At 39.6% G+C, this 23,748-nt stretch overlaps 1 protein-coding gene across 4 annotated transcripts in view; it reads left to right on the forward strand.

Annotated features, from left to right (window-relative positions):
* Nucleotides 1-2,884: 2,884 nt before the first annotated feature.
* Nucleotides 2,885-23,748, forward strand: part of CCDC186 (coiled-coil domain containing 186) — a 54,601-nt gene continuing 33,737 nt past the window's right edge. For 3 of the 4 annotated variants that reach the window (XM_023206645.1, XM_023206648.1, XM_023206647.1), the window contains exons 1-3: nt 2,885-3,097; nt 14,058-14,750; nt 20,011-20,137. In XM_023206645.1, coding sequence (XP_023062413.1) covers nt 14,119-14,750; nt 20,011-20,137 — 759 coding nt within the window. In that variant the 5' untranslated portion in view covers nt 2,885-3,097; nt 14,058-14,118. Of the gene's footprint in view, nt 3,098-3,832; nt 3,958-14,057; nt 14,751-20,010; nt 20,138-23,748 lie in introns of all 4 variants that reach the window. The other variant, XM_023206646.1, reaches the window with a different exon arrangement.

A 23,748-nucleotide genomic window follows, 5' to 3' on the forward strand; every position in this document is an offset into this window, starting at 1 on the left:
CTTTCCTCTCCTTTCCTTTCTCTCTGACAGGGTCTTCCTGTCGCCCAGACTAGAGTACAGTGGCAGAGTCATAGCTCACTGCAGACTTGAACTGCTGGACTCAAGCCATCACCCTGCCTCAGTAGCTGGGATTACAGGTGTGAGCCATAGTGCCTGGCCATAATTTCTTAATATCATAAAATTAATACTAAACATTTCCAGATACCTCAAATGTTATTTTTTAATTTTCTTTTTAGAGATGGGATCCCACTGTGTTGCCCAAACTGGTCTCAAACTCCTGAGCTCAAGCAGCCCACCTTGCCCTCCCAAAGTGCTGGGATTAGAGGTGTGAGCCACCACACCCAGCCATTCAAGTGTTATCTTAAATTGTTGATATGTTCAAATCAGGATCAAAACATCCTGTATTTGCACTCAGTGATTTATTTTTAAAATAGGTTTCTCTTTAAATACTGTACTTCTCTTGCAATTTATTTATTACAGTAACTGCAGGGGTTTTTTTGTTTTTGTTTTTTGTTTTTGTTTTTTTCCCCATTCAATTTTGTTGATTGCATCCCCCTGGCAGGACTACTTCACAGGTGGTGGTGTGCTTCTCTATTGCAGCATTTCAGAAAATACATAGTATGTAGTGGGTTCACCTTGGAGGATATTAAGATTGATCTAGTAGGTTCAAGTGGTGTCAGCCCCATCCATCCATTACAATACGAAGCTTCCTATCAGTTTTTCATCTAATGGTTCTAGATTTACAGATGATCAGTACCTAGATCCATTAGCTCGTCAGGGTTTGCAAAATGGTGATTATCTATCTTTCTTTCTGCAATTATTACATGGAGTTCTTTTTTTTTTTTTTTTTGTTGAGACGGAGTCTCGCTCTATCACCCAAGCTGGAGTGCAGTGGCCGGATCTCAGCTCACTGCAAGCTCCGCCTCCCGGGTTCCCGCCATACTCCTGCCTCAGCCTCCTGAGTAGCTGGGACTACAGGCGCCCGCCACCTCGCCCGGCTAGATTTTTGTATTTTTTTTTTTAGTAGAGACGGGGTTTCACCGTGTTAGCCAGGATGGTCTCGATCTCCTGACCTGGTGATCCGCCCGTCTCGGCCTCCCAAAGTGCTGGGATTACAGGCTTGAGCCACCGCGCCCGGCCCACATGGAGTTCTATAGAGAACTTCCCCACATTGACTATCTGATTGACATTCAGTTTGCAACAGGAAAGGTAGGATGAATGCTTGATTCTTTACCTTTATCAGATTGTAATGTCTTGTCATCTTTCCAAGAGGGTCAATGACATTAAAAAAATAAATGCACTCACTGATGTTTTACATAATGTGTAACCCATTGCTGTTATTATTTTTGAATGCTAAATTTGTCCTGTTTGAGAAGTTGGAGCATCTTTGAACTGCCTTCTGAGTCTTTTGGGCACAGTTCATGTTATCTTTGCTTTCTTCCTTGCTTTCTGCTACAACCAACATGTCCTAGGCTACCTTGCGTATTTCTCGCCCCTATTGGGAATCAGCACTTAACCTCCAAGAGGAGCCAAAGTAACTTTTTCTGGGAAATGCTATTTAGAGATCATAATCTGGAGAATAGGAGTGTGCAATGGGTTGGTCACTGTTCTAGGAGTTTTCAGTGGACACACCTTTTTTTCATGAAAAAAATGTACAATAAGTTAATTCTGATTTTTGGAAATTCAAATGTAGGATTGCAGAATTTTAATGTAATGTCTTTGGTTTATATTTGTGTATCTTTTATAGTGAAAAACTTGGTTCACAAAGACATATATACTTTATACTAATTATAAATTCAGGAATATTCAGAAATAGCAATACCAATGTTATTACTGACGAGTACTGAAAACAGCTTAAGGTTTCTTCAGTTTTTTCCACTTGGATTAATGTCTCCCTAGGAAGGTTTGGTCGATTTGTTTTAAAGTCAAATCATTCATTTTCTGTGACAAGACACTTTAACTTCAAAATGTGCTTCAATGTAGTACCTTCATTTGAGGAGTGAGGTGCCATTACACCTCCGTGTGTGTGTTTTGCCAACAGTATCGAAGAAATTTAACAGAGCAGTAGTAAGTTTTGCTTTACAAACTCTTACATTGCAGAATCGTCTGGATTAGCTATTTTCATTCATGAGATGTGTCTAAGTCCTAAACCAAAGAACACTGTTTCTCCGGACTGAGGAGGTTTGCAAAACCTCCAGAGACTGAACTGCTGACTTTCCTTCTCTGGCTCCGGCGAGGCAACTGTACCCAATACACTTTTTGTTGCCATGCTGCGTGACAGGTTACCCAGCCACGAGAGGACACTTCCTACCATCAGTGCGCTCAGTCTGGAGCCAGAGACGAAGGCACCGACAGTTTATTATTAAACAATGGTAGCAGCGCCACGCTGAAGATACGAACGCGCTCTTATCGGAAACCCCCGAGGTCTCCCCCAGGGCTGAATCGTCGACCGACAGGTAGCCTGCTCCAGCCGATTCCGCCCACGTAAGGTGCAAGGTTTACGCACCAGAGCCGGGAAGCCACCAATTTCAAATTCTCTTTTATTGCTTTATGTCCCTGACTCATGCAGGCCAAAGGGTGAGGAGGAGTAATAGCCAACAAGAGCGTCCTGCAGAAAGAAACAACCTGCGTGGCTCGGGAGGAGCGTAAGAGGAAAGACCAGACCAAGGGGCAGGACAGTCGCCTTTCCAGGTCGCGGGGGCGTGGGTGCCCAGCCCGGTTGAGTGCGGGGCGGGGCCTCCCGGGCGGCGAGGTGGGAGGTGAGCTCCGCCGGCCCCGCCTACTGCAGACAGGTTACCCAGGACCTCAAGGTGTGCCGCGTCACCCCGCCCGCGCTGCGTTCATTGGTTCCTCCAGGAAGCCCCCGCCCCCTCAGCTGTAACCAGGCCGGCTTCAGCGTCGCCGCCATCTTTGTTGATGTGTCAGCTCCGCAGGGGTTTGGGGAAGCAGCGGCTGAGAGTGAGGCGTCGGCTGTGTTTCTCACCGCGGTCTTTTCCTCCCACTCTTGGCTGGTCGGACCCCGTTATGGAAAAGTTGGCCCCTGAGCCAGAGCTCCAGCAGCCTCGTTAGGGTGTGGCCTGAGGCTTGGAGAAGTGGGGTGAGTGTCAGAGGGGCGCTCGGGGCAGACCGGGGAGTCGCGGTCGCGGTGCGGTGGGGCTGCCAACCTTCCACTCCTTCCTCAGGTCCCAGGGCGGGGGCGAGGGCGAGGGGCTAGGTCGAACCGGCTCCCCGCCGGGCTCCTTCGAGGGCGTGGAGGAAGGGGAGGGCTGGGGAACGAGTTTCAAGCCCCTTCCTCTCCCTGCCTTCCTCCTCTGGTTCCGGGACCTTGGAGGTGGCGAAGAGGGGTCAGCGGGGGTCGTGGGGCTGTGCCTCGAGAGCGTCCGAATTCGAGCCCTTTGCCTGGGCTACGTGTGAACTGCAGCCAAGCCCCACCTGCTCGAGAATCTTTCCTAGACTCAATCGCTGATTTCGCTTTTCGTCTCGAGTTAACCATATGTGGGTGTTCTATGTTTACTGTTGTGATGACTTGTTACCCTCTTCCAAACACTTCCATTATTGTGACTCTAAGTTCCTTAGAAATGATTCTTTGGAGTGTGGATACTGTTCTTTATGTGGTCTTTCAAGGACATCAAGGCATTTCATAAACCTTGGTTGGTAAGGACGGGGTTTCAAATTTGTCTCCATCAGTAGTGAAAAATGGTAAAAACAAAACAGAAACCCTTCCCCGTGTCCCTAAAGTAGCAATCTTGGGAAACAGTGCAGGTGTGATTATTGCTTAGCTGGTAACAGTTTAACAACTTCAGCTAATACATTCCCATCTTGATTTGTTTAGAGGAAAAAGTCCTGGATTTGGAGTCAGAACATCTGGATTAGAATCCTACTTCTTTCACTTCATAATCTTGTTACCTATGGGAATCAGAAGAGAGAATATAGTAAAAATACGCAGTACAGTCCCAGGTACTTGGCCGTTTTCTCTGCATGTGTGTCATGTTCCTTTGATGCCCAGCTTTTTGTTTCTTCCAAAACGATAGGCCTTGTGTTGTCTTCTCAGGTGTGCAGTAAATTAGGGTTTCAGGAGGTGGGCTGGTAGTCATTCAGAAGAAATTAATCTGCTATTATGTATTTAGGTATGCTAAATAGGTGGGTGTGGCTTTCCCAGCGACTAACTACACCTTAATATTTACCTAAGTGTTCATCTTGTGGGAAGGATTCAGGTTCTAGAGAGATTGATAGTGAAACTGAACTATCTCTGGGTGTAATGTACACTGTTCCCTGTGTAACTTCAATTCTTTCTCCAACATTACACAAAAACAGTAGTGATTGGCCAGGTTCATTTTTCTGTTTTATTTTTGGTCTTTTCACGTTATTTTTAATTCAGTGAAAATATTAGATCACGAATCTTTCAGTATTAAGAATTAAAACTTCTTTTTACAGCATAATAGGCAAACGTATAATTACTGAAGATTCTCCCTGGAAATGCATGGATTGTGTTTATTTTTTTAAAGGCCCTGTTAAATTCAGAATAACTGCATATAAACTTAAGGTTTCTTTAAACAGTGGAGATTCCACAGTGTGTCATTGGCTTTTGAGTCCTATTTATTGCTAACGGAAAGGGTTGGCTGGTGTGTATCACAGTGACCACTCTGACCTTTTAGTTCTTTCACCCATAAACTGAAGAGTTGTTCTTTAATGCTATGCGGTGACAGCATAGCTGATGATGATTGCTTAGTATGTTCAGTTTAGAAACATCTATTTGCAGCTTTATGCTGACATCATGGAGTGAAGATAAAAGCGTTGCAGTATACTGACTCTAGGGAAGAGACAGTAGGTTGAAACACAAAGCAGCTTTATTTGGAGATTTAGAAAATAATCTTTCCGTTTGAAGAAGGACTAGTAATCTGCACTAGTTTCTCAAATTCATGCAACGATTTTGTGTTAAAGTAAGAATCCTTACTCTGAAATTTTTTTTTATTTTAGTAGAACTTAGGTTTTTCTTTTATCCCTACCTTAAAATAACTAAAGCTGGTTCTTCAGTTTCTCATAAACATATCATTGAGTTTACAGTATTGCAAATGTTAGTATTCATTTTAGGGGCAGCAGTGAGAGCATAGATAATTTATTGTTTCAAACTGCTTTGAACTTTCTTAGCTACTGAGATTTTAAAAATGTATTTGGGCTAAAAATTAAAAAAAAAAGGGCAAATACTGAGGTGAAGGGACAGTAGACACAAAGTGGAAATCAGCCCCAGCATAGTTTTGATTGGATTGTGAGTTTATTTATTATTAACATTCATCTATCATTAAGACACGTGAACTGATAGTTGTAGGATTATGTAGACTGTGTAACGTCCAACACACTTAACTACATAATCCCACAGTAGACTATCAGTTCATGTTTTTAATAAACTAGAGCACACCAAATTAACCAACCCTGGCCAAAGGTGGCTTCAAAATTTAAACATTAACCCAAACTTTTTAATATAATGCAGGCTTATAACTTGAAAAAAATTTTTTTAAAAGATGTTAGCCTTCGTTTTGTTTAGTTTTTTGAGACAAGATCTCAATCTGTCACCCAGGCTGGAGTATAGTGGTATGGTCATAATTCACTGTAGCCTTGACCTGGGCTCAAGCAATCCTCTTGCCTTAGCCTCCTGAGTATCTAGGACAACAGGCACAGGCCACCATGCTAATCTTTTTAATTAAAAAAAAATATATTATTATTTTTTATAGACCAGGTCTTGCTGTGTTTCCCAGGCTGGTCTCTTACTTCCTGGCCTCATTTGATCCTCCCATCTCGGCCTCCCAAAGTGCTGGGATTACAGATGTGAGCCATTTGTTTTACCTTCTTTATTCGTTTTCAGATTTGGAAGAAAATTAGCTGATAATACTTTTCGTGTTTTCTTCGACTCATTGAAGTGCAAGTGCAGTCTTCAAATTAGATTTCTATATTAGTAGGCAATTATTTCTGATAACTTTCTGCTTTAGTATTTTAAAGTATTTATAGGAGATATGTAAAATTACTGAGCTGATATGACATATATGGCGTAACTTGATAATGTGAACTATGATGTAGCCACCGACCCTCTTTTTCATGGAATTTTGATGGACCATAATTTCTCTTTGTCCTGTTATCCTATCACAGGATTTGGTACTATTTGGGAGTTGGTGGAATTTGGGGGTCTTCCCCCTTCTATTGCTCAAGTCTTTTTTTTAAAACATCTTTTTGTGTGTGTCTGTGTGTGATATAATGCATATATCATAAAGTTCTTGCCTTGCGCCTTAGGTGTAAAGCTAAACATACCTCCACAGGGATAAATAACCGTGGTCTCATAAAACAAACTTTTCAAACTGGTGAACTAAAGGAAACTTTCTTATTCTAGTGCTATGTTTCACTTAAAGGAAACTCAGTATATTACAGTTAAATTTGTGCCAACCATGGTGGCTCACATCTGAAATCCCAGCACTTTTGGGGGGTTAAGGTGAAAAGATTGCTTGATGCCAGTAGTTTGAGATCACCCTGGGCAACATAGCAGGACTCCATCTCTACAAAACATTTTTAAAAATTAGCTGGGTTTGGCGGCATGTACCTGTAGTCCCAGCTTCTTAGGAGGCTGAGGTGGGAGGATCAGTTGAGCCCAGGAATTGGAGGCTGCAGTGACCTCTGACTGCACTCCAACCTGGGTGACAGAGCAAGACTCTATCTCTAATAATAAAATAAAAAGTTAAATTTTACCCAAAAGCTTAATAGGATGTGACTACTTTAAAAATCATTTCTGGCAGGGCACAGTGGCTCAATCCCAGCACTTTGGGAGGCCGAGACGGGCAGATCACGAGGTCAGGAGAACGAGATCATCCTGGCTAACACGGTGAAACCCCGTCTCTACTAAAAAAATACAAAAAACTAGCCGGGCGAGGTGGCGGTCGCCTGTAGTCCCAGCTACTTGGGAGGCTGAGCCAGGAGAATGGCCTAAACCCCGGAGGCAGAGCTTGCAGTGAGCTGAGATCCGGCCACTGCACTCCAGCCTGGGCGACAGAGCGAGACTCCGTCTCAAAAAAAATAAAATAAAATAAAAATCATTTCTTCCTTTTTGTAGAGCTTACAGTTTTTTTTTTTCAAATAGCCCCCTTGGTTTTTATCTTTTAAAAGCAGAATTTTATCTGCATAAATTCACCTTGTATGAAACTTAAGTGTCAGATATTTTCATCACGTGAAACAACATTTTCATGTTTCTTACGCAAGTTCTTTTCCATCCTATTATTCTGTTTTTAAAAAGCTAAGTTAAAAATATTAACTGGGTAAAGTGGCATGCACCTGTAGTCTTATCTACTTGGGAGGTTTAAGTGGGATGATTGCTTGAGCCCAGAAGTTTGAAGCTGCAGTGAGCTATGATTGAACCACTGCATTCCAGCCTGAGTGACAGAATGAGACCGTATTTCTAAACATAAATAAGTAAATAGCTAGCTAGCTTTATCCAGAAAGTTTGTCTTTTAAAGTTAATTATTTATCAAAAATCAGTTATTTGGGGGTTGTGAGCAGGTTACGTTGAACTGTGTGCATACTTTTTTGATTTGATTTTAGTTCTGACATTAATTGCAATATCAAAATCTTGATAGAACTAGTCAGAAAGATGTTATTCTTTCGTTTATGCTGCTTTCAAGGTGTTTTTGGAGAATACTTTAAAGCTCTTTTGATGTCGGTAGTTTTCCTACAAAGGACAGTAAGCCATTATATTGAAGAGCAGGAGTGGTCTCAAGTTCAGTTTGCTTAATGGATATTACTTGAGAAGTATACAGCTGGTATTATTTAAGAATGGTATGGGCTGGGCGCAGTGGCTCATGCCTGTAATCCCAGCACTTTGGGAGGCTGACGCCAGCGGATCGCTTGAGGTCAGGAGTTCAAGAGAGCCTGGCCAATATGGTGAAATCCCATCTTTACTAAAAATACAGAAATTAACTGGGTGTGGTGGCACACCCCGGTAATCCCAGCTACTCGGGAGGCTGAGCGGGAGAATCGCTGGAATCCAGGAGGCAGAGGTTGCAGTGAGCCAAGATGGCACCACTGCCTTCCAGCCTGGGTGACAGAGTGAGACTCCATCTCAAAAAAAAGAATAGTACTACAGTTTATAATTTAAAAATTTATGGTCTGTGAATGAAGCCAGATTTCTCTTAATAGACTTAAAACACTTAAGCATTTCTTTCTTAGCTTCTGATGGAGCCCTGGCAAACCTTAAAGTTAAAATACTGTAACATTAAATACCGTAGAATTCATAATACTTTAGTGTTTATTGGCAGTAAAACACGAAGAATAAAATGAGGATTTCTATTTTATTCACTGCCGTGTTCCCAACACTTAGAATAGTGCCTGCACATATTAATAGATGCTCAATATGTATTTGGTAAAAATGAACATCTAGTTTGGAAATGTGTTTCTTAGTACCTTCGTATGAGACTAGGTTGTTTGATAATCTGTTACTGAGTGTCTGTGAGTTTGTAATCACCTCACAGGTTCTTGCCTACTGCACAGATAGAGGCAGTTTACTGAGATAGCAGTATTGCAATAGAGAAGGTTTAATAAATGCAGAGCCAGCCAAGTAATAGTAAGAAGTTAATTACTCAAATCAGTCTCCCTGAAAATTAGGAGACTAGAGTTTTTTAAGGATAATTTGGTGGGCAGGGGGCTAGGGAATGGGGAATGCTAATTGGTTGGGTCGGGGATGACTCACAAGGGGTTGAAGCTGTCTTCTTGTGCCAAGTTACAAGACCAGTTGAGCCAGTTTAGTGGTCCAGGTGGCAGGCACTAGCTGGTGCATCAAAATGCAGGGTCTGAAAAATACCTCGAACACCAATCTTAGATTTTACAATAGTGATGTTATATATAGGGGCAATATTTGCAGTTTATCAAATAAACCTAAATTTTTTGTTGTTTATACTGCTAATTAGAAAAACAGGAAATGGAACCAAAAGACAGTGTTTTCATTTATATGGTTCTTGTGTGGAAATAATTTTGTAGAAATGTGAGTTCTTTCATTGAAAAATAAGTTCCAAAGTGGGTAATGGTTGACTTTAAGGCAAGTGAAAGTTGTTTCTTGACCAGTTGCCTACAGCTGATGAGCTCCAGTAAGAGCGAAACCAGTTCTCACCCACTGAAATGATTTCGAAGTGTGAATTGGTCCTGTAGTACTGTGATCAGAAACAGAAACAACTCTAGGGGAGAAAAAGTACTTGAGTTAAAAGAAATTTTGTGACTGTACTGTATTAAATACAGTTTCTCCTGATGAGTAAGAGTTGCTAAAAGGTATTATAATCTATAATTGTAATTACTATATATATATATATGAGTGTAAATTTGCTTTGTACAAGCACTTCTTTTTTTTAGAGACCTAGTCTCACTCTTATTCAGGCTGGAGTGCAGTGGTGCCATCATAGCTCATTGCAGCCTTGAACTCCTGGACTCAAGTGATCTTCCCACCTCAGCTTTCTGAGTAGCTGGGACTACAGGTACATGCCACCATGCCCAGCTAACTTTAACAAATTTTTTTTTTTTTTTTTTTTGTAGAGGTGAGGTCTTGTTATGTTGCCCAGGCTGGTCTCAAACTCCTGATCTCAATCAGTCCTTCCACATCAGCCTTCCAAGGTGTTGGGATTACACACTGCACCCCCGATGTACCAGCACTTCTTAAAATAACCTTACAAATGAATGTCTTGTTTTACATTCTTCCCCTTTAGTCTACTACCTGCCATTCTATCCTTAGTAGCCTCGATGACGGCTCCCCTTTTACCCCATACCCCTCTCCCCCCAAAAAACTTGAATAGCAACCAAATTGGCCTTCATCAGTATTGTCAACTGGAGGCCTACATGAGGACTCAGCCAACTGTTTTTCTTCTGGTTAACTGTGGACATAATCAAGTTCATCGCTTTTTCCCCTGATCTGCTGCCACTCTCGTGCAGCTATTTATGGTGATGGCTTTGTTGCATGTATACACATAGACCATTGTTAACCCCCTCCTTTTCCTTTGGCTGCCAAACAGTATTCATTTGAGCATCATCAGAAGGTGTGCAAGCGGCCAGGTGCAGTGGCTCACGCCTGTAATCCCAGCACTTTGGAAGGCTGAGGTGGGCGGATGACAAGGTCCAGAGACAGACCATCCTGGCCTACATGGTGAAACCCCCTATCTTACTAAAAATACAAAAATTAGCTGGGCATGGTGGCTTGTGCCTGTAATCTCAGCTACTTGGGAGGCTGAGGCAGATGAATGACTTGAACCAGGGAGTCGGAGGTTGCAGTGAGCCGATCGTGCCACTGCACTCAGCCTGGCAACAGAGTGAGACTCCGTCTTTACAAAAAAAAAAACAGCTTGCAAGCTAAGTAGTTATCACATGCCAATTTACATGATTTTCTAAAGGTCATGAGCATATTGCTGAGAGAAGTTACAGAAAGTACTTGCCTTTTGAGGTTAATCTGAGTCTTCCTTAATTTACAGGAGAAGGATATATAAAACAGATTCTAAGCTTAGGTAACCAAATAAACAGCTTTTTAAATCTAGATGAATATCCAGCAGGATGACACATTTTTGTTGTTCTGTATTGTCTTGCACATTGTCATCTTACAACCTGTTTTCCATCCACTGAATGCTGTTTGCTCCCTAGATCACTGTGTAAACCCGGTTGACCCCACCTTCATTTTTATAACCACTGAAGAGCATTTGCAAAAATGCGTGTAAATGTAGTAGAGAACATGTTTGTTAGATATATTATTACTATTATATTGCATGAGACTTAAGAGTTTGATTCAGTTCAGAGTGAAGTTCCATCTTCATGCAAGGACAAAGATCATTTAAAAGGCTAAAGCTGCCTTGTCAAAAAGGTCACAAGAAAGGCTCTATGTGCTTGATGAGTATAAATGCAGTGTTTTTTGATTTACCCTGAGAGACTATTTTGGTACTTGTGATGAGAGAAAATTTGGAGGAAGATGTGACATTAGAATTGGTCCTTTAAACATAGGCTTTAGATAGACCTAAGGGAAGAACATTCTAGTTGAGAACAAAACCATTGAAATGTTAATATGCAAATTGGGGGAATCTTTGAGTTAGACTGGTTTGGCTAGTGAAGTATAGTGAAGTGCCAGGATTTCAGGAATGTGTTGAGAGATAAGAATGGAAAAGTAGTACAACTGGTTTACTGAGGAATCTTAAATCTGGGATATAAACATGAAATGGTTTTATTTTTTCCTTACTAGGTCTCCAGTCATACAGTGTAAAACACTCCTAACCTCTGTACTTCCTTCTGAAGTGCAGTCCTTTTAAGAATCTCTTGGTCTGATGTAACTATTACGCCACTTTTGGTTACTACAAAAAACTTATTCCAGAAATTAAGACAGGTTCTAGCCATTAAAATAAAAGAAATGAAGTCACAAACTCATTGTTTTCTCTGAAGAAGAGTTGAAGCTGTTCCCAGCTGCTTGGCATGAGGAGGTGTAATTTGACTCAAAGACGTGCTCCTTCTCATTATTTTTTAATTTTTTTTATTGTTTTTGAGACAAAGTGTCTCACTCTGTTGCCCAGGCTGGAGTGCAATGGCGTGATCTCAGCCCACTGCACCCTCCGCCTGCTGGGTTCAAGCAGTTCTTCTGCCTCAGCCTCCTGAGTAGCTGAGATTACAGGCACCCACTGTCATGCCTGGCTAATTGTTTTTTGTTTTTTTAAGACAGAGTCTTGCTTTGTCTCCCAGGCTGGAGTGCAGTGGTGCAATCTTGGCTCACCGCAACCTCTGCCTTCCAGGTTCAAGCAGTTCTCTGCCTCAGTCCTGCGAGTAGCTGGGATTACAGGCAGCTGCCACCACACCCAGCTAATTTTTGTGTTTTTAGTAGAGACAGGGAAGTTTCACCATCATGGCCAGGCTGGTCTTGAACTCCTGACCTCGTGATCTGCCCGCCTTGGCCTCCCAAAGTGCTGGGATTACAGGTGTGAGCCACCACACCCAGCCCACAAGTTATATCTTAAAGTGAGTTACTTTGGGTGAGGTAATGTAGGTGGCAGTGCCTCTGAGAATTATTTTATTTTGTCCTAGATTTTGGAATACAGAGTACTTACGAGGTCTTTTATTTACTCCCTTTCTTTGTGTTGTCTAAACCAAGTCTTTAATACTAGTGTGTGCTTTGGCTTGGTTATAAAATACCTGCAGCCAGATAATGATAATTTGGTTGTTTGGAAACATATTTATATAGAGAGGTAGAGTATTTAGTCCAATGGCTATATTAATTGATGCCTCAGAGGGCAGTCTAGAAATTAGCATATTTAACAAGCTGGTCTGCTTTTCCTTTCTTACACTTATTTGAGATTCCTAGAATAATGTTTCTCAAATACTAGTGTTACCATTTCTGTGCTTACAAGCTTTAATTGAACAAATATGTGAGAACCCGCTATGTGCTAGAAACTCTGCACTATAATTAAGTATACAAGTCTTTTCTGATTTACTATGATTTGTTCTTAACAAAATTCACTCTTGCTTAGCCTTCTATGGAGTCTACCTGACCAGTCTTTTGTCTTTCTTTTCATCATCCTCTGATAACCACCTTTATCCCAGCCTGATGTAGCCATGCACGTTTTGTTACTTAAAAATTTAGTGTATCTCTCCATTAGTTTTCCATTAGTTTATATCTCATGTATAAACTAGAGGTATTTTCCATTAGTGTCTCTCTCATCTGGAATTATTGCTCTGTTATTTCTGTCAAAACTATGATCTGCCCACTTTTTAATCTAACCTCACATGGTTTCAGTAACTCATGACCTCGTACATGCTTTGTTGATACCTGACAAAAGAAGTCAACAATTTTTTTTTTTATCAAGATTGTGGAAATATTTTATAATTGTATGTTGTAGGATAATATTTGAAGATGACTAATTTTCATGAAATGGCTAGAATAGTAACCTCTATAAACAATATAAAAATATATTCTAGGCTGGATGTGGTGGCTCACCCCTGTATTCCTAGCACTTTGGGAGGCCAAGGCAGGTGGATCACCTGATGTCAGGAGTTTGAGACCTCTCTTACTAAAAATACAAAAAATTAGCCAGGCGCAGTGTTGGGCCCCTGTAGTCTTAGCTACTCAGGAGGCTGAGGCAGGAGAACTGCTGGAACCTGGGAGGCAGAGGTTGCAGTGAGCCAAGATCTCACCATTGCACTCCAGCCCGGGCAACAATAGTGAGACTCTGTCCCCAAAAAATATATGTATATATATATGTGGGTGTGTGTGTGTGTATGTGTATATGTGTGTGTGTGTGTGTGTGTATATATATATATTCTAACTTTGTCAAATTAATTTTTAAAGTTGTTTTTATTGACCTAGGCAGTGCATATGGGCTCCATTTTATTTGTACTGGACATTGTTTTTTTCCTGATGAGAATGTTTGAAAATCACCATGGTACTTCGTGAATTCCTGCCTGGATGGAAAACTAATTTCTACCAGGGATTCTTTATACCCTGACTTCATTATGGCTCAAATCTAGATCTCTGGGCTATAGATAGTTGTGTCTTGTTATTTAGGTTTCCTTCTTAGTAAATTTTTATCTTCTTTAATGTGCATTGTTTTGTTATCTTGGTTTGTGATTTCTCTCCTTGTGCTTTTATTGGTGTATTATTTCTCCAGTGTTTTCTTACAGATTTATGAGGTAGTCTTTTTTTCTTTACAGAGCTGAAGGAATTCTTAGCATTCTTTGGCACTCATCTTCTAGTTGCATTACTCTTCTAGCTAGCATTACTCCTTACCTAACATCTTATGGGGATGATTGGAGAATGGCAGACTACAACTGAAGTAAATTAATGAAGTTGTTTGAATTGAGGGAGGAAAGACAGACTTTGCAATGGCCTTACTGCTTGTAGCTAGCCAACTTGGGTTAGCTGTCCTAGTCCTTTTTCTTTTTTCTCAAGGAAAGGCTTTTAAAGGAATTATTAGTGATAAAATTTGTGGTGTTAGTTATTCCACATCACAGAGTATGTTCAAGCTTGTATGGGGTTTTGATTTAAAGTGGTTTTTAATTTTGATGTTTCAATTTCTTAGATGTAAAACGAAGATCAGGAGCAGATTTGAAGAATTACAAAGTGAATTGGTGCCAGTCAGCATGTCAGAGACAGACCACATAGCCTCTGCTTCCTCTGATAAAAATGTTGGGAAAACACGTGAATTAAAGGAAGACTCATGCAACTTATTTTCTGGCGATGAAAGCAGCAAATTAGAAAATGAGTCCAAACTATTGTCATTAAACACTGATAAAACTTTATGTCAACCTAATGAGCATAATAATCGAATTGAAGCCCAGGAAAATTATATTCCAGATCATGGTGGAGGTGAGGATTCTTGTGCCAAAACAGACATAGGCCTAGAAAATTCTGAACAAACAGCTGATTTTCCTAGTGGAAATTCTGCTAAACAGATTTCAAAAACAAATGAAACAGAACAGAAAGTAACACAAATATTAGTGGAATTAAGGTCATCTACATTTCCAGAATCAGCTAATGAAAAGACTTATTCAGAAAGCCCCTATGATACAGACTGCACCAAGAAGTTTATTTCAAAAATAAAGAGCGTTTCAGCATCAGAAGATTTGTTGGAAGAAATAGAATCTGAGCTCTTATCTACGGAGTTTGTAGACCATCGAGTACCAAATGGAATGAATAAGGGAGAACATACATTAGTTCTGTTTGAAAAGTGTGTGCAAGATAAATATTTGCAGCAGGAACATATCATAAAAAAGTAAGTTTTTTATACCTTTAGGTTATTTTTTTTCCCCCCAAAGGGATTCGAGATAGAGTTCTTTAAAGGAAAATACCATTTTGTCCATTTTTACTTCCACATTAGAATCATGCACATAGTAGTTGAACAATAAATGTATAGTTACTGAATGTGTGAGCAAATGTCGAGTTTTTCAGATATCTAATATGTTAAATAGTGTAAATGTATAAATGTGCTAGAAATTTTTATAGACAACTCAAATTCACTTTTGAAAGAATGTAGAAGTATAATATTGTCAGAACTAAGAGAAACTCAAAAGGAAATGACAAGTCATAAAATTCCAAAACTTTTTCTTAAAATCTCCATTCTAAATTAATTGGTTTAAAAAATTAAAATTTAGAGAACAGAATAATTGTCGTTCAGTAAATAATAATATATTTTTAGACTTTTGGATTTGTGAAGTTCTGTTGTCGTGATACTTTAAAATTTACCATCTTCACCATTTTTATGTGTACATTTCAGTAGTGTTATTATATACTCACACTGTTGGACAACCAGTCTGCAGAACCTTTTCACTTTGCAAACGTGAAACACTGTATTCGTTAAGCAACAACACTATTTCCACTTGCCCTTAGCCCCTGGCAACCACCGTTCTACTTTCTGGTGCTGAGTTTGACTACTCATGATACCTCATGTAGGTGAAATCATATACTTGTCATTTCATGACTGGCTTATTTCACTTAGCCTAATGTCCTCATTTATCCGTGTCATAACGTGCCAGAATTTCATTTCTTTTTAAAGCTGAATAATATTCCATTGTATGTATATACCACATTTTGTTTATTCATCCATTAATGGACATCTGGGTTCCTTCTGCTTTTTGACTGTTGTTAATAATGCTACTGTGAACTTGGGTTTGCAAGTACTCCAAGGCCCTTCTTAATACTACCCCCTGCTATTGCTATTCATTACTGAAATGCTATATTATGTGAATAAACTATATGCTTTTGTACTTGAGCCATCAGTGCTGCTGCTGTTCTGCATTTTATAGGGTAACTTTCTCATTTTCCTGTAGTCTGTACCTAATCTTTTAGACCTTCCTCTTGAGATTATCTCTGATGCCTCTTCCCACTTTACTTAGATCTAGACTCTTGCCACTTTCATATATAAATTATAAACATACCTTATAAATTGTAAGATGTTTTACATTTAATAATAATAGCGGTAAACATGTATATGCTGATAATTATGTGCCTGGTATATTACATACATTAGTTCATTGATTCTTCACAAGAACTCTCTGTGACATGTATTATTATCCCCATTGTACAGATGAGTTACCTGAAGCACAGAGAGATAAAAAGTAACTTGTTCAAGGCCATATGCTAACAAATGCAGAGTTAAAATCTAAGCTTTGTTAGTGGGGCTTTAGAGCTTTTTAAAATACGGTTATTAGAAATGAGCCAGTTACAAGTTGTTAAATGTGTCTGAAAATACTAGAAATAGAGTAGAAAACTGGTTTCTCTTTTTTGCTTCATCCTGTCAGAACAGCGGCAGAACGAGTGAGTAGAATAATCATAATTCTGATTTCTGGTATTTGGAAGGTACCCATTGGCATTTGCCAGCTCTGTTGTCTTGGCCAAGTCAGCCTTTTTGAGTGAAAGATTTTTTCACCTGTGACAGTACTTACCTGATGGAATTGTTTGTGGACATTAGGACATTACACAAATGTCAAGTGATATTTTAAATCGAGGTTAATCTCTGGTTATACACATAGTGTTTTAAATTCCAGATAAAATGCTGTGTGATTCAGGTTAGCTCTAAAACAACTAGATTTTTTTCTTAACTTTTTTTTCATCTAATTTTCTATGAAGAAAACTTCCTTTTACTTTCTTTGAAATTTTCATGACTGCATCTATTTCCAGATATCTTTGTGTATACACCTATTCCCCCATTTTTGCCCCAGCTTTATTGAAATATAACTGATAAAATTGTATACATTTAAAGAGTACAATGTGATGAATTGATATACATTGTGAAATGATTACCACAATCAAGTTAGTTAACACATCTGTCACATCACAGTTACCTTTGTGTGTGTAGTGAGAACATTTAAGATCTACTGTCTAAACAAATTTCAAGTGTACAATATGATGTTATTAACTGTTATCACCATGGAGTATATTAGATCCCCAGGACTTACTCATTTTATAACTGAAAAGTCTGTAGGCTTTGACCAACATCTACCCTTTTCCCTCACCCCCTGTGCCCTCGCAAGCACCATTCTTCTCTTTATTTCTGTTCCTTGATTTTTGAACCCATCAATATTACTGTCTAAGCTTCCAACCAAATTCTTTTTTTTTTTTTTTTGAGGTGGAGTTGCACTCTGTCATACAGGCTGGAGTGCAGTGGTGCAACCGCAGCTCACTGCAATCTCTGCCTCCTGGATTCAAGCAATTCTCCCACCTCAGGCTCCCAAGTAGCTGGGACTACAGGTGCCTACCACCACACCCAGCTAATTTTTGTATTTTTAGTAGAGACAGGGTTTCGCCATGTTGGCCAGGCTGGTCTCAAACTCCTGACCTCAAGTGATCTACCCGCCTCAGCCTCCCAAAGTTCTGGGATTACAGGCGTGAGCCCCCGCGCCTGGCCCAAAATTGTCCTTTTTTTTTTTTTTTTTTGAGATAGGGTCTTTCTGTCTCTCCCAAGCTGTAGTGTAGTGGGCGTGATCTCAGCTCACTGCAGCCTCGACCTCCTGTGCTCAATTTGTCCTCCCACCTCAGCATCCCAAGTAGCTGGGACTACAGGTGTTCATCACTATGCTCAGCTAATACTTTTGTGTTGTTTTTTTTTTGTTGTTGTAGAGATGGGGTTTCACCATGTCACCCAGGCTAGTCTGGAGCTCCAGAGCTCAGGCGATCCACCTACATTGGCCTCCCAGTGTGCCAGGATTACAAGCATGCACCACTGTGACCAGCCCAAAATTCTTTTTTTTTTTTTTTCTTTCAGACGGAGTCTCGCTCTGTTGCCAAGCTGGAGTGCAGTGGCGGATCTCGGCTCACTGCAACCTCCGCTTCCCAGGTTCAAGCGATTCTCCTGCCTCAGCCTCCCGAGTAGCTGGGACTACAGGCACGCGCTACCATACCCAGCTTATTTTTGTATTTTTAGTGGAGATGGGGTTTCACCATGTTTGCCAGAGTGGTCTCGATCTCTTGACCTTGTGATCTGCCCGCCTCAGCCTCCCAAAGTGCTGGTATCAAAATTCTTAATTAAGAATAGTTATATGCATTTGGCACATAAGTAACAAATTGAGTGTTTACTGCTCTTCACTTCCCCCTCCCTTTTGTTTGCTTGTGAACTATGGCCAGGACTCTTGTGTCTCAAGCAGTTTTCTTTAGCACATTAAGTATGCCTCACATAAATGATCTAAGATAAACCACTGTGTCATAAAAGGCTTGAATAAGCATGCATATATTTGCCTTTTTTCCAGACATTTGTATGATTGTTTCCTCACCGTATTCCTAGACTCAACTGTCGTCTTCTCAGAGAAGCCTGTCTGGACTACTTATCTAAAATAGCAGCTCAAGTCACTTTCTTGGCCGGGCGCGGTGGCTCAAGCCTGTAATCCCAGCACTTTGGGAGGCCGAGACGGGTGGATCACGAGGTCAGGAGATCGAGACCATCCTGGTCTACACGGTGAAACCCCGTCTCTACTAAAAAAATACAAAAAACTAGCTGGGCGAGATGGCGGGCGCCTGTAGTCCCAGCTACTCAGGAGGCTGAGGCAGGAGAATGGCGTAAACCCGGGAGGCGGAGCTTGCAGTGAGCCGAGATCGCGCCACTGCACTCTAGCCTGGGCGATAGAGCGAGACTCCGTCTCAAAAATAAATAAATAAATAAATAAAATAAAATAAAATAAAATAAAATAGCAGCTCAAGTCACTTTCTGGCTTTTCGCTCTCCTTTATTTTTCTTAATAGAACTCAATCACCAGCTGACATTTTGTTACATATCTAGGGTCTATTTTTATTTTATCCCCTAGAATGAATGTAAGTTCCACGAGGGCAGGGACTATTTGCTGACATATTTCCCACATAAAATAGATGCCGAGTAAGTACTTGTTGAGTTAATGAGTGATCTTCGAAGTGGAAGGTGGAAAGGCCTGGGGCTTTGAAACTATACCTGGATCCAAAACAAAATTCAAAGTTCAACTGCTTACTAGCTGTGTGACCTGGAACAAGTCTTAGGCTTCAGTTTTGTTTTGCTATTAATATTTTATTTTTAGAGACAAGGGTCTTATTCTGTTGCCCAGGCAGGAGTGCAGTGGAGCTCACTGCAGCCTGGAACTCCTGGGATCAAGTGCCTCTCCTGGGACTTGTGGCGTGAGCCATCATACCTAATTAGTTTTTTTTTTTTAATTTGTTAAACAGAAGTGATAGTAATAATTTCATAGACTTATTTTGAATACTAAGTGAAATAATACACTTTTTTAAGCTAAAAAAACTAAATTTAACCCATAGCAAATGTGCAATAAGCTTCAGGTTATAGCTAAAGCCTCGAGTACTTGCTGTTAACTTTCTTAGGTATCTTAGCGCTTTGCAGGCAGTTTTTGAGATTTTATTTCTGTTTTTCTAGGGGAATTCAAGATGATATTTCTGCCTAGATTTTATTTTGCTGTTTTACATTGACTGTACATTATAACTATTAGAATATCATTAAAATAGTGTTAAAATCTGAAGCATGACTTTTCAGCTTTAGCAGTATTGCACTTTGGGGCCAGATTCTTTGTTGTTGTTGGAGTTGTCTTGTGTGTTGTAGGATGTTTAGCAGCATCCCTGGCCTCCATCCACTAGATGCCAGTAGCAGCCCCTACCCCTGTTATGACAACCAAAAATGTCTTCAGACAAATTTGCCTGGAAGGGCAAAATTGCCCATCATTGAGAGCCACTTATTTGAAGAATGTCAGTGCTGACAGGATTGGTGCATAATTGAGATACCCGAAGGTATACATTTGGAAGAGTATGCTTTTCGTTCATCTGATTATATTTTGATTTGAAATATTCATATTTCTAGGGAAAAGTTAATAGCCTAATTAGCCAGAGAATCTTTTGCAAAGTATTATGTTTCACTATAAAATGATTATTTAGGAATGTTAATTTATTAACATTATAATGAATAATTATAGATATCTATACCCTAATCTGTAAACAAATTATATTCTACATATTATTTTATCTCCATTTTAAATTATGTTTTACATATACTGCCCTTTTTGTATTTAGGTTAATTAAAGAAAATAAGAAGCATCAGGAGCTCTTCGTAGACATTTGTTCAGAAAAAGACAATTTAAGAGAAGAACTAAAAAAAAGAACAGAAACAGAGAAGCAGCATATGAACACAATTAAACAGGTAAAAAAGAAAAAAATCTTCAAAGACCATACTTCAATTAATAAAATAAATACATTCATGGCAACTGGTTGTGGCAGCTCTCGCCTGTAATCCTAGCACTTTGGGAGGCCAAGATGGGTGGACTACTTGAGCCCAGGACTTTGAGACCAGCCTGGGCAACATGGTGAAACCCTGTGTCTACAAAAAAAAAAAAAAAAAACAGAAAATTAGCTGCATCTGGTGGCATGCGCCTGTAATCTCAGCTATTCAGGAGGCTGAGGTGGATGGACCACTTGAGCCTGGGAGACTGAGGCTATAGTGAGCTGAGATCACGCCACTGTACTCCAGCCTGGGTGACAGAGTGAGACCTTGTCCCAAAAAAAAAAAAAAAAACTTTTGTATACGTTGAAGTTCTATAAGGTAAATCATATTCTAAATGCAGAGAATTGCGTGGCATTTAAACCATTCTCTTTTACAAAGTAGGACTCATAGCCTGATGTATTTCCTTTTATGTAAGTTTATTCTTATATGTGTGACTGCTGTACTACATATAGTAGAACACATTCTGTTATGTTCAAAATAAGCAAAAAGACGATTTGAGTTGACAGTCAACTAGACTGTTTTTGCCAACAGGGAGGAAGCAATAGAAATATAAAAGTTTATGTCTGACATTAGGATGTTTTTAAGTTTATATTTTGGTATGGTTCCAGTCTCAGTATTTTTAAAAACTATGTTGTGAAGGCTAGATTGCATCTGGCTTACTGGCTTTCCTAGCCTGTCCTTTCTTTCTTTCTTTTTCTTTGAGACAGTTTTGCTCTCATCACCCAGGGTGGAATGCAATGGCACAATCTCGGCTCACTGCAATCTTTGACTCCTGGGTTCAAGTGATTCTTCTGCCTCAGCCTCCCAAGTACCTGGGATTATAGACGGCCACCAACCACACCCAGCCAGTTTTTGTATTTTTATTAGAGACAGGGTTTCACCATGTTGGCCAGGCTGGTCTTGAACTCCTGACCTCAGGTGATCCACTTGCCTTAGCCTGGCCTCCCAAAGTACTGGGATTACAGGCATGAGCCACTGCCCCCACCTCTTTCTAGTTTTTAAATGAACTCCTCTGATGTATGAATCAACAAAGTGAATATTCAGACTAATAGCAAAGCTGAGCTGCTCTTTATTTTTGAGGTGCTTTTTCTTCTGTGAAAAGGATTAGAAGCATTTGAGCCTTAATAGTATTTTATTTTGTCTCATCTTTCACAGAAAGTTATATAACAAAAATAGCAGTAAACATTTGGTAAAACAAGTTTTTACTTGATGCATGATTGGAAGGTGACTGTATTTGTAAAATTGTATGTATTTAATCCTGATTTTTATGTGCTCTAGGGTCCCCACATATAAACCAAAGTTAGAATGGTAAAGTGTGAGGGAGGCTTAATAACGGGCTGAATCCGTATTTTGGTAGTCAGGTCACTCAATGACCAGAAACTTCAGACTGAACAGGTAGAATGGAACCAGAGCCTTTCCTTTCATGAGCTTATTTTTGTTTTTTTCCCAGAGAAAATTGGATTCACCTTTCTTTTGCTAGCATTTCAGTAACTTTATACTTCTAAATAGAAAATCAGTATAACAGACTTTTCTTTCTTAATTTTATCTCTAGATCTGCACTATCTAATATGGCATCCACCAGCTGCATATAGCTATTGAGCACTTCAAATGTAGCTAGTCTAAATTGAGTGGTGCTGTAACTGTAAAATACACACGTAACTTAGAAGAGTTAGTATAAAAATAAAACAACTCATTTTTTTCACGTGGATTGATAATATTGGAATGATAATATTTTGGATATATTGGGTTTAATAAACTATTTCACCTGTTTCTTTTTACTTTTTATTTTTTATCTTATTTTATTTTATTTTTGAGATGTGGTTTCGCTCTTGTTGCCCAGGCTGGGATGCAATGGCGCGATCTTGGCTCACTGCAACCTCCATCTCCCAGGTTCAAGCGATTCTCCTGCCTCAGCCTCCTGAGTAGCTGGGATTACAGGCACCTGCCACCACGCCTGGCTAACTTTTGTATTTTTAGTAGTGACAGGGTTTCACCGTGTTAGCCAGGCCAGTCTTGAACTCCTGACCTCAGGTGATCTGCCCATCTTGGCCTCCCAAAGTGCTGGGATTACAGGCATGAGCCACTGCAACCAGCAGTAAAAAGAATTTTACTTTTTAAAATGTGACTACTAGAAAGTTTAAATTCCACATGTGGCTTGTACTTCTATTGCTTAGTGTTACTCTAGATAATTTTGTAATAAGGAAAATTAGTATATGTGTACGATAAAGTAAGATTTAGGTCTCTTTCAACAGGTTTATTGAGATATAATTAACTTTCCACACAGTTCACTTATTTTAAGTGTACAATTCAGTGACTTTTACTTGTACAACCACCACAATTATAGAACATGCCATCACCCCAAAAAGAAATGCAGCACACATTAGTAGTCACTTCTCGTTTCCCTGCAACAGTACTCCCTCAACCCTGCCCTAGGGAACAAGTTACCTTTTGGTCTCTACATATTTCCCTATTCTGGACATTTCATATAAAAGGAATTATATAATAAGTACCCCTTTTTATCTAGCTTGTTTTATTTAACATAGTGTTTTTAAGGTTTCATTCAAGTTGTAGCATGTATCAGTACTTCATTCTTTTTAATGATTGAATAGTAGTTCATTATATAGATATTTGATGTTTTAATGTTTTGTTTACCCCTTCATCAGTTGATGGACATTTGGGTTGTTTCTGCCATTTGACTATTATGAATAATGCCTCTGTGAACATTGATGTACTAGTCTTTATGTGTACATATGCTTTCATTTCTCTCAGGTGTATACCTAGGAATGAATAGAATGAGTTGGGAAGTGTTCCTTTTTGGGGGAAGAGCAAAAATTTGTGAAGAATTGGTATTAATTCTTCTTTAATTGTTTTAAAGAATTTTATCTGTTGTGGCCACCTGGGACTGAATTGTTCTTTGTGAGTAGGTTTTTGTTGTTGTTCTTTTTTGTTATTCTGATTCAATCTCTACTTGTTATAGGTCTATTTAGATCTTCTATTTCTTCTTGAGTCAGTTTTGGTAGTTTGTGTCTTTCTAGGAATTGTTCATTTTGTCTCTAAGTTAAATTGTTCATAGTATTTATTCATTCAATTCTTTTTATTTCTATAAGGTCAGTAGTAATGTCCCTCTTTCGTTTTGATTCTAGTAATTTCAGTCATCTTTCTTCCTCAGTCATTCCAACTAAAGGTTTATCAATTTTCGTCTTTTCAGAGAACCAATTTTTGGTTTTGTTCGTTGTCTCCGTTTTTCTTTTTCTTTTCTTTTTTTCTTTTTCTTTTTTTTTTTTTTTTTTTTGAGAGAGAGTCTGGCGCTATCACCCAGGCTGGAGTATGGTGTTACGATCTTGGTTCACTGCAGCCTCTACCTATGAGGCTCAAGTGATCCTCCCACCTCAGCCTCCTGAGTAGCTGCTGCTACAGGCATGCACCACCACATCCAGCTAATTTTTGTATTTTTTTGTGGAGACGGGTTTTCACTATGTTGCCCAGGCTGGTCTCGAACTCGTGAGCTCAAGCGATCCACTGCCTCAGCC

The sequence above is a fragment of the Piliocolobus tephrosceles genome, chromosome 9 (genome assembly GCF_002776525.5).
Source record: "Piliocolobus tephrosceles isolate RC106 chromosome 9, ASM277652v3, whole genome shotgun sequence".
Classification (NCBI taxonomy): domain Eukaryota; kingdom Metazoa; phylum Chordata; class Mammalia; order Primates; family Cercopithecidae; genus Piliocolobus; species Piliocolobus tephrosceles.